The sequence below is a fragment of the Durio zibethinus genome, chromosome 12 (genome assembly GCF_047325235.1).
Source record: "Durio zibethinus cultivar Kanyao isolate XHJ-2024 chromosome 12, ASM4732523v1, whole genome shotgun sequence".
Lineage (NCBI taxonomy): Eukaryota > Viridiplantae > Streptophyta > Magnoliopsida > Malvales > Malvaceae > Durio > Durio zibethinus.
This window is the reverse complement of record NC_143173.1, coordinates 22,071,321-22,082,766: the sequence shown is the minus strand read 5'-3', so window position 1 is coordinate 22,082,766 and position 11,446 is coordinate 22,071,321. Positions and strand designations below refer to the sequence as shown.

General features: G+C 33.6%; 1 protein-coding gene across 8 annotated transcripts; it reads right to left on the bottom strand.

The window, feature by feature from the left end:
* Positions 1-1,635: 1,635 nt before the first annotated feature.
* LOC111297082 (uncharacterized) lies at positions 1,636-10,818 on the bottom strand. 8 transcript variants are annotated; one of them, XM_089741217.1, is made up of 7 exons: positions 10,359-10,818; positions 5,684-6,392; positions 4,016-4,385; positions 2,626-2,982; positions 2,425-2,502; positions 2,080-2,296; positions 1,636-1,989 (listed from the first exon to the last, which is right to left on the bottom strand). In XM_089741217.1, the coding sequence occupies exons 1-4, from the start codon at positions 10,597-10,599 to the stop codon at positions 2,932-2,934; spliced, it is 1,371 nt and encodes a 456-aa protein (XP_089597343.1). In that variant the 5' UTR covers positions 10,600-10,818; the 3' UTR covers positions 1,636-1,989; positions 2,080-2,296; positions 2,425-2,502; positions 2,626-2,931. The 8 variants fall into 8 exon arrangements, with proteins under 8 accessions (XP_089597343.1, XP_022747416.2, XP_022747414.2 ...); XM_022891681.2 differs by having other exon boundaries at positions 2,267-2,296; XM_022891679.2 differs by having other exon boundaries at positions 2,080-2,502.
* Between the last annotated feature and the right edge of the window lie 628 nt (positions 10,819-11,446).

The following is an 11,446-nucleotide window of genomic DNA, read 5'->3' as shown; positions in this document are numbered from 1 at the left end:
ATAAAGCTATAAACAAATTGTATTGCCAATTTCTTCCTTTAAACCACCCAAATAACGAGCTATTTTTAGCTCTTCAAGTTCTTTCGCATCACATATAAGCATAAGATGTTTAAACTTCATGGTATATTCTTCCATGCACAACTCCTTTTACTTGAGATTATGAAATTTGAGGAAGTTATTATACCTCTAATTTACGTAAGAATGCTCTTTTTAGCTCCCTCTTCATCTTTTCCCAAGTCTTGATTTTGCTTCTCCCATCATGACCTCGCTATCTTTTCAAGTTTTCCCACCAGAAGAAAGCATTTTTTTCTAACTTGACAGCTACATGTTTCACCTTGCATTTTTCTAAATATTCTTTGAATTCAAAAACTCTTTCAACTATATAAAGGCAATAAAGGAACTCATGTTTATGCATTTTTGCCTTCAAATTTTGGAATATCAAGTTTGACATCACAATGGTAGTCACGATTTCTATGATTTTGTTGATGATGGTTAGAATCATCCCTAGACTCTCCCCTTTCATTTTGATAAAAAAGGGTATACTCATCTCCTTCTGGATGCATCACTATCAACTTTTTATTAGTTGAATAATCGTAGATTACATAATGGTCGACATGTGTTGGAGTCGCTGAATCCTTCTTCTCATTTAATCCCTTCGCATATTAAAAGCTCCTCTCGCCTACTTATTCATCAAGTCTTCTTCCATGAACAACCGTGATAATAGAAGTGAAACCGATTATAATGCTTTGAACACAAAGTTTAACACATTCCAAAACTCTTATACCAAGTTGATACTAGATGAAAATTAAATGATTATATCCCCATAATTACACTCACAAAACATTAATAATTTCAACACCTTGAGAATATATGTTCACTAACCCAAAGACGTAAATGAAAAGCTCACCTTTAAGAGGAAAAAAAGGAGCTTAAAAAGCTCACCACTTCAATTAAACCTACACAAAAGATGCAAAACTTATATTAGAAAAAGAAAATAAAAGATTTATTAGCTTCAAATCACACTTTACTCATTATATTACAATATAAGGTTATTTGTAGATGATCTTAGAATAACTTTCAAAGAATTAAAAGGTTGAAAGACAAAATACATCAAGTTGTCAATTAAAGAAAATAAAACAAAATAATGATCAAAGCATAAGGACCGGAAGAAGAGTCCCATATGGTAGAAATTGAAGCTGAAAATAAGGCTCTTATTTGTCAAATGACTGAAAGAAAAAAACCCGTGATACAAATATCTGAAAATTGCCAGATATGGAGACAGAAAATCTTCCCAAATGACAAAAATGGAATTGAAATTCACTTATCAATTATTATGATTAAAATATTTAACAAATTTGGTGATTGTAATATTTATATTAATTACGGCAGTAATTTCAAATGTATTGGCTGAAATACTATCCAAAGAGCCACAATTGGTTACAACAGGTTGCTCCAAAATTTTATTAACTAATAATTAGACTTGGAATCTTATCTTGGGCTCGAGTAACCCTTAATTAATTTGAGCTTTTTATGTGAATAATTTCAATAGAGTATGATTGAGCGCTTACTCTTGCCTCGACACAAGTATTTACAAAACACCACCATAATTTAAACACATGAAAATGCATAAACTAATGAAATAAAAGGCAAAATGCAGTCAGGTGATTTCATTATCCAGTTGATAGTTTTCACTCCGAATACGCATCGAATACATGAATGTCAGCAACCTGACAAACCAAGAAAAACATGCACATGACCTGATCCTCTGTAAATTTCAATATGTTGAGGCTGCAGTAAAAAGACTGATGACCCATTTCACTTGCTGCTCCCAAATTATGCTCTGAAAGAGAGGCTATAGCATTCTGTAATATAACTGGTTTAAATATGCCAGTCATTGCTTCCGCGAAGTCACGAGCAGAAAAAACTACTCGTTTTCCTATTCCGCCCAGACAGCTCAGCACTCAGAATATTCAGAAAACAAGTGTATGCCTGTAAATCAAGATTACAAATACTCAGCTTGCTGAAATATTAATAAACGCTAGATACTCGAATGTACAGCTCATCCAGTTGGAAAACAACCGGGACTCTAGGTAAGGAGTCCTATCGATATAGGTATTGGTTTCCAATGCGAAATGGCTACATGCAGCTCAATCCGGCTCAAAGCCTTGAATCTTCCATTAGTCCTTTGGGATGCTTGATTCTTCCGACTTATGCCTTTGGAACCAACCCTTGGGAGAAAGAGATGAAACACAGAAACTGCTCTTACCTTCTGCTACGACCAAGCTTTCTCCTCTTTCTAGCAATCAAAAGGTTCAAAATAGGCCTCGATCAAATGCTTATATGGTACATAATCTGGTTTTGCTTTATTATTTCAGCAAAGAACTTTTCCAGTAAAGGCATATTATTTCTCGGTAAAAGCTTTACCATTAGGCGATGCTGCAAATTGAAAAGCCCCTACCAGAGAAAACGTGGTGTCCCAATTCCCATTGGCTCCTCATGTAGCTGTAAGATAATAGATGACATATTTATATGGATAATAATCTAAAAAGCTACAAAAGAACATAAATGCAATTTTGTAATATAATATTTGCTTTTGTAAAGGGGCATGATGGAGGTAAGCCATACCTTCATCATTGATGAGCAATTACACACCGATAATTCTGATCTGTTTTTCATCATCATCAACGGCAGTAAATATACGATAACCAAAAGAGCTCCTCCAACCTTGGACAAAGATACAAGAAGCTCCAAGATAAAACCGAGGGTGGTGGAATGGATCAATGCATGTATCCATCAATATAATGTAGAAATCCAGTTCACCCCGGTTCCCTATGCCTGCACTCCTGCCAGTTTAGATAACTCGTTGCTGCATTGACCCGCATATTTCACATCAATTTTTAGCTGGCAGGGTGCAGGCATGGCCCAAGCCCCTCACCGGGGCCGGGCTAATCCAAAACTAGTATCAGGCTGCTGTTGATGATACTGTATAAATTCAATGATTAAAAGACCAAAATCAGAAATGCAAACTAAAGAGACAAACTTTGTTTTTAATTTTTGCTCCTTTTTATTACCCCCCCCCCCCCCTCCCGCCCTTGTTTCTTCCAAGACATGATGCACAAACTCAGTCTACCTAAATAAAAATTAAGTCCTTCTAGTCTTCAGGGTCAACATGTAAATTCTGCTTTTAATCTGAAACAAGTTTTATTCATTTCTTTTTTCTCTTTTCTTTTGGTGTGCTTCTAGTCTTTCACTGCTTTTTCAATGGTGCTTGCTGTTTTTGCAGTTGATTATTTAAATGCAGAGATTTGCAGGCATCTTCAAGCCTGGGTAGCAAAAGAAACCTTGGGATACATCTAAGTACCTCATAATATCTGATACTCCCTCTGACACTGGTTTTGCTTGACAGGAAAGATGAAAAGGGGTAAAGATGAAAAACTTGTTAATTTAATGGTTAAGCTACAAAGTAGGAAAGTCGTTATGAATCTAAAGTATTAAATTAACAAGTTTTCCATCCCTTTCCCTTTCCATCCTTCCTACCAAGCAAAGCCACTATCTATAAATTTTATAGGAAAGCATCTGATTTATAACAGATTTTATTGTTTGCCCTCATAGATATGTCTTTTATCTTTGAGTGAACAATGGAAATGTACAATTAAGATCGAGAAAGAGAATGGAAATGAAGAGTGGAAGGGGGTAAGAAAGAGGGTATTTAGGAGAGAGAATGGTTAAAAAGCATAATTAACCATGATTATAAATTTATATAGACGGGTGTACCGTCGATCCTAAGCTTTAAAATTTTCAAGATTCAGCTTAAAACCTAGCAGATCTTTTCTTGTTTTCTTAACTTGCTGCAAGTGGTGATGAAAAAACTGAAATTTTGTTTAAAGATGGAATCCCACCCCTTAAAATGGTTAAGTGCTTACTAAAAAAAGGTGACTAAAAATGCATCAGAAGAAGGAACAAAAAAGAGGTGTATTTACCAACATAAGGAAGGAGAGTTGTTTAGTTGCCATACCTGTGAAAAAGGCTGGTGGACATGCTCATGAGGGTGGATGAAAGGCATTCCAGGATGCTGACAAGGATACTGAGATGAATGTAAATATATGGCAGAGGTGGAGCGTGCACCAACATGATTTGGATTAAAAGGTGGCATCATTGTTTCAGGATGACCATAACTGATTCCTGTAGCAGTTGAAGGTGCAACCCAGGGTCCAGGTATATGTTGTGGCAGAGGCAGAGGTTGGTGTTCAGTAGATATCTGAGGCCTATGAGTAGATCCAAGTTGTGGAAATTCAGTGTTGTAGTTAATTGTAGGGGTGTACATAGGCTGCATTGTGTATGGTCCACTATTGAACCCAAATCCAGGATCAGATCTTTGCATGTACCTGAAGGGAAAAAAAAACCATATAAACTAAAAATGGCTTTGCATACCTAAGTAGCATATATAACATGAAATAAAAAAAAATACAATTGCAACAGGTCAATCCAGCATCGATCTTAACAGCATGTGGTATTGAAAATATATTTGAAATTGTTAAGATTTTTATCAAATTTTCTCTCTTTTCCGCAATTTGCAATCAAATAAAATATTCCTACCATGTAAGACAGTGAAAAATAATGAACACAGACCTCTTTATTGTTAGTAGACTTATTAAGGTCCAAAATTATTAGCTAATAGCTCTATCATAATGATTAATTTTGTTCTGAAAAGTCGTAAAATACTGGCTGACATTGATGAGTCAGGTGTTAATAGGTTCCACCCTGTTAACTGAAACCTCTTCATTGCCTTGTTTACACTTCCCATCCAAGATTTTGAATATGTTATCCTAAAATTAGTATTGAGGCCTTGCAGTTGCAGGCATTCGTCTCTTCTCAATAAATTTCCTATTGAAGCAAATTAAGAAATTAAAAAGATATATAGATAGGTGGATTAGTGCATTTTCAATCACTGTCAAGCGCTATAAGAATCATACATCCATTAAATTTCTATTCAGGATAAGCTTAAATGTGGTAGTTAACCTCATAATTTACTGTTTTCCCTTGAACAAAACATATTTGAAAAGTTGAGTGATTTGATGGTGGAAGCCAGAACACGGGACTTAATTTAATATACTGCCAAAGACAATTTGATGGTGGAGGTAAATTTTTGTCCGTTCTTTATGCTAATGTGAAGTTTATCTTCTACCAATTATCTCTCAGTTTTCTAATTAATGGATATATAAGTTTTATTTAAATGGTAAATTACTCTTTCCCATTCATATACTAAAAAGGTATCAGCAAAGAAAAGGATGATAATGTAACAAAATAGGGTTGAAATGAAACAAATATGATAGTTGATGAAAAGATAAAGAAAATTAAGATATTTGAACCATACAGATCAATATCAACAACATAGATCATACAGAACAAAACAATATGAATGGTTATTTATATATGATATGGATGAGACTCATCATCCTGAAAACAATCAGACTCATCCACTCTTATTGAAACAGTAAAGAAATAAAAATTGTTCTAAAGCCTCGTTCTATGAGACTAAAACAGTTATTCCCTTCCAAGTTCCAAATTAACTATATAACTTTCAATATTAACTTCAAAGAATCTTGCAAAGTTCGAAACCCCAGAAATAAATCAGAAAATCTAATAAACTGAAGGAAACAAAAAATTAAAACAGAGGGCATACCTGTCATAATTCCTGTCATAATCAGGGTCCTTGCGGTCAGTCTCACGATCCCGAAAGATGGCCACCCTATTATTTGGTTTGCTCCTACCACTTGGCTCCTTTTCTGTCCTACTTCTAGCTGACCTATTACTACTCGTTGAGGATTCAATCAAACCCCTACCAGAATTTACATCAGAAACCACTGAAACAGGTTTCTCTTCCATCTTTGGCATCCCTGAGGAACCATAGTAGGAAGCATCCTGCAACCTCAGCTCACTTTCTGGTTTTCCACCAGAGCCACTGCTAGAACTATTAGAGTTAAATATCCTTGCTCGAGCTCGGTTATACTCCTCTTTTCTTTCTTCCACACTTTTGGAGTTGTTTGACTTCAAAGAATTTGAATTTGAATTGCTGGCAAGCTGAGACCTTTTCTGTGGCCTCTGTTTAATTGCCACCTTAACAACACCAGGGTCTTCTGATGGTAAATTTACAGGGATGTCTGCCAGGCGTACAGGAGGAAGCCTGCATTCAGAAGTCTTGCAGACAATGATTCTAAAACCAGAACCATCAGGTAAATTATTGTCTAATAAAACCATTGACTGCAATGAATAATGCTGCGCAACACGATGTGCAGCCAACCTTAAATATGATGTAGGCAGCTGTTGGAACTCCAATTGCTGCTGAGTAGGATCACGGATAAATTTTTCAACATCTTGCTCCATCCTCAGGACTGAACAAAAGAAATTAAGAATTTTCATTTTACGAGTAGAGAAGCTCAAATATTGAAAGATGCAGACTACTCATTCTTTGAAGATACAATAGTACCCAAATAAATAAGTGCCAGTATATATGCTAAAATAAAAAGAATAACAACCACACCAATAAAATAATATTACTGTTTTGTCATACATGAAAAAATTGCAAAATGATAATTATCACTTCACAAGTAAGTGAACATTAAAAACAAAAGGGCATACTTCTTAAAATGTTAGAATCACATAACAGAAACAAAACAGCTTCATTTGTATCAATAAGATATTCAGCAGATTAAAATGTTAGAATCACATAACAGAAACAAAACACCTTCATTTGTATCAATAAGATATTCAGCAGACTACTTGAGCAACTTACAGCTTATCAAGGAATGAAAAACCAAAAAACCTTATCAAGGAATGAATAACCAAGAAACTAGCTCTTACTGTGACTACAAGGTCCTTATTACTTTTATCTGATGTTAACTACCTAATGCAAGAAGCCAGTTGTTCTTTAAGACTCCTTTATCCCCCAGTAATATAAAAACTAGCTAGTTTTAAAGTGCTTGGAAGGCTTAAAATCTACATGTTTCCTTCTGCAGTTTCAATCTAATTGTTGTAAACAAAACTCTTTAATAATCTCAAGATAATTTCTTCAATCATCAAGCTGATTTCATTTGAAACTAAACATTGGAAAAAAATCAATTACTTAACAAAAAGTGAAAGAAATGACAAGAAAATATGATTGAACAATAGTTATATTAAATCCTTTTCTTTTGTTAATCTTTTTTTCAATAAAAATTTACCACTATATAAAGTGTTATACAAAAGACCTATATGCGTTATCACTTTGTTGATCGTGATACTCTAAACATATATAATAATGGATAAATAGACTCTTCTGCTAAATTAAAAAGAAGCCCTACAAGAAATTAACTTATTTTCCCATTAAAATTATGTTCAGCACATATTCTCTTCACAATGGCAGGAATCTAAACAAAGAAATTATTGGTATTTCTTATGAGTAACTGTTTACCAACTCATTCAATCCATGCCAGCTGTCCCACAGAGTAGAAGATGGTGCAACACAGATAGCAACCTTAAACAATTAACCATAAGCACTGAAAATGAAATTATACCTAGCTGATGGACCAATAGGTTTGATATGCTAGTTCAAATCAGATACAAAACTAAAGACCGAGCATTTATAGCAGACATCATGTATTTGAGAAACAAGTTAAATGTTGGAGAAGCAGACTCCTCAAAGTCACATAGCAAAAGTAATTATACTATCAAAACAGATACGTAAACAAAGCATCCATAGCATACATCATATGTTATATTGCACATGGAAAAAATAATCAATACTGCAAAATATTATGTATCATAAAGAAACCATCCATTAAACATCATCTTCATGACAATATTTAACTAAGGTGCAAGTATTGGAACATACAAAATATTGTACATGCACAAAAACTGTAATCTGAGGAAATTGAATACAAGACAAGAAGCATAAATCAAAATAGACCAAACAACTTTAGTCTAATAGCTGACCTTAAAACGACTCCACAAAAACAAAATATAACATAGAAGGGTACGTGGCCCAGCTACGTTCACTGCAGAAATGTCTGGCACCTCATGTGGCCAGCAAATTTGTAAGTACCATGAAATAAATTTATTGATCCCAGAGGGATGCTTTACGCAAAATAAAAATCACAATCCCATGAAAAGGTTAACTATGGAAACAACATTAGTGTAGAGACTAAATACTTGGTTTCTATAGATTTAAAATTGGGACAATGTGAGCACATTAATAGTGTTAAAGTCACTTGTTCTTCAAAGAAATCCTCTCTTTCCACTGAATTTGTTGCAACAGCTTTAAACTTTCAATAAGTTGAGCTTTGTGATACTAAAGGATCTAAACTTAGAAATTACTACTATTATTTTCTTCCAGATTTCTTTAGCTAAAAGGATTTTGCTCACAACACAATATACACAATTCCCACTACTGCAACACAAGCAAAATCCTCTTCTTACAGCTCAGACACTATAAATTTGAACCAAATAACTCTAGCAAACATATACGCAAAATCATCCTTTCACTGCAATCAAGAGTTTCCAGAAAACTATTTTCTTCAGTTACTATACTGATCTCAACCCCAATCAATCATATTCAAACTTACCATAGACTCTTTCTTGCAAATGATACCCTAATGTATCTCTCTTATTAGTCAACCAAAAAAGCAACACCTATCCTACCTAAAATGATGAATCTTGCAAAAAGTTTCAGCAAGAGAAGCCATTTGAAGGAAAATTTGCCAGCATCCTTGCTCATGAAAATACTCTTGAAACAAACAGCATCAGTTGGTTCAAAAGAAAAAGATATTATTGAAGGCTGCAGTAATAAGATATTTTTTGTAGGTTTTTATCTATCAACTTTACAATTTTTGCCCTTTCTGGCAGGTCCCCCAAGACAGGTTCGTAATGGAGTTAGGTCAATCGACCAGAATCTAGTCTTTCAATTTTATTTTATTTTTTTGTCTTTTCAAGTGTGGATATGTTCTAACTGGTCTTACGAACTGAAACAAAAAAACATAAGTTTTTAAACAAAAGCCATGTGTTTTTAAACAAAAATAATAATTTATAGCTGCTTCATTAGTGTAAGCAGTAAAACTCTTTGAGATTTATCACTATAAAACATACCTGGATCTTGCAACCATGACAATTTAATGATAAAATAAGTAATTTAGTAATGTCTCGACAATGCAATTATAGAAAAGTTTGAACTAGAACATATTATCACTATTTTTCCTAGAAAAGTGGAAAACGAACTCAGAAAGATTTTCGCTTATCTATACATAAGGTGTACTTCCCAATTACCTATAAAGCCTTCGTTTCAAGAATGATGTCCAACACTTACAGCCCTCAAATCTTAATTAAAACAAATTCTGGATCAAAAACTGTAGTTCATAATCTAGAAAAAAAGGGGAAGCAAATCCCACCCCTGCTGCACTTTACTGTTGTCATCTGAACTTCCTAGAAATCATTTTTTCTATCCAACCAATAATATAAAAAAAATCATGCGCCTTTGCTGTCTATCTGTCTATCTTCTAACAAAATTAATCCCTCCTTTTGAAAGTGTTTTAAACCACAATCACTCTAATAAACTTAGGCCTATTATTCCAGCTAATGCTATTTCAATACCCTTAAACCACATCCATTAGAAACCTTCCAAATTAATCTGACTGAATTTTTTGTATCATAATGGTGAACTAACTTTGCATCCCAACTTTCTTTTTTGATCATTCAATTTCAGATACGATCCACATTCAACCTGTTCCATCCATGTATAGTTTATTACCCCTCCCACATGCTTCATTAAATGCCCAACTTTTAAAAGAGAGTCAGTTCATTATGCCATCATACAATGCTGACACTCTTCTAAAAATCCCTTAACAGTAACTGATCAAATCTCTCACAATATCCTCACAAAGTTCACGAACTTCATTCTGGTCATTGCAACATAATGTGTTATGACAAGGTCACTGGCAATGTTCTCATATCAAATGCACCATTACAAAGTAAAACAGTCCACAATAAGTTCACATAATAAATAAAGCTGGATTAGCATGTTGCTATTTAGGATATTAATTATTAAATAACAGATAAGCACGCACCAAAAACATGATTAGTTCCAAGAAAATAAAACTTTTTTCTTTCCTATTTTTGCTTTTTCATCACCGTACAGTAGAATAAGGCCAACTGAAGCAACAAGTGGTTCAGATAGAGGCCGAGACCATGGCAAAAGTTAGGTCAAGAAGAAACCCTAAACAAGCAGCAGGATTATGATTAAACGCCGGCGTCTAAATATCTTGTACCAAACAACAATCCGTAAATCCAAGAACCCTAATGAATTATTAGAAACAGAGAGGGAGACATACTGGAAAGGCGCTCGCGGGGGTTTTGGATAGCCTCACGGAGAAACTGATCAACCTGGTTAATGACATCCTCCGCAACCACCTTCTCAGCGGAAGAAACAGAAGATGAAGAAGAAGTAGCATCAGGAAATTCTGGTTTGGGTTCCTTGTTTGAAGAGAGCATCAAGCGGCTCATGGTGGCGTCCAAATCGGCCACCTCCCAAGACTCCGGCGCCCCAAGATCCTCCACCACAGACCCTTCCATGGTGGAACGAATACCCGAATTTGCCTTTCGTGGGCTCTATATCGAATAAAAGGAAGAAGAAAACAGAAGCTAGGGTTTCTGGAGAGAAGAATGAGATAACCTAAAATCTGAAAATTTCATGAGAAATTATTTGGTTTTTTAATAGGGTTAGGGTTAGGAGATTTGGGATCAGAGAAAATACGCTCGAGAGAATGAGGGAGATGATCATCCATTATCAATACATTAATTTCCAACTACTTTTATATTTATATTTTTTATTTTTACTATTAAAAAAAAAAAGAAAAGGGAGATAAGGTTTGGGATTCGACGATTGATAGGTTGCCTCAAGCGTGTGAAATACTCTCTCTCGTGTATGCTTTTTATACAAGTGTACATTACAGTTGCAGATTCAATATATCAGTATAACACAAAAACATATAAAAATACATAAAAGTAATATATTTTAAAATTTTAATAAAAATTATAATATAGATTTAATAAAAATAAAAAATATATATTTTATGTTAAGCATGTCAACAATTAATTATAATATAATAATTTTTATATTTTATATGTATTTAATATAAAATAAGCATGATACAAATTATCAGAATATTATATATTTAAAATTTAGTTATAATTATTGATTTTTTTTTTTTAAAAAAAATATTTTATTTGTCTATATAACTACAAGCCGTATGTCTAATTTTTACTAAATTATTTATTTTATAGTTTATGCATATTTTAAATTTTAAATTTTTTAAATAAATATCTAATATCATTTTTAGAAAATAAAACAATGTTCATAATGATAAATTTTAGGTTTCAAAAACAATAAATTTAACTTATTTATACTTTATCAAAAAAG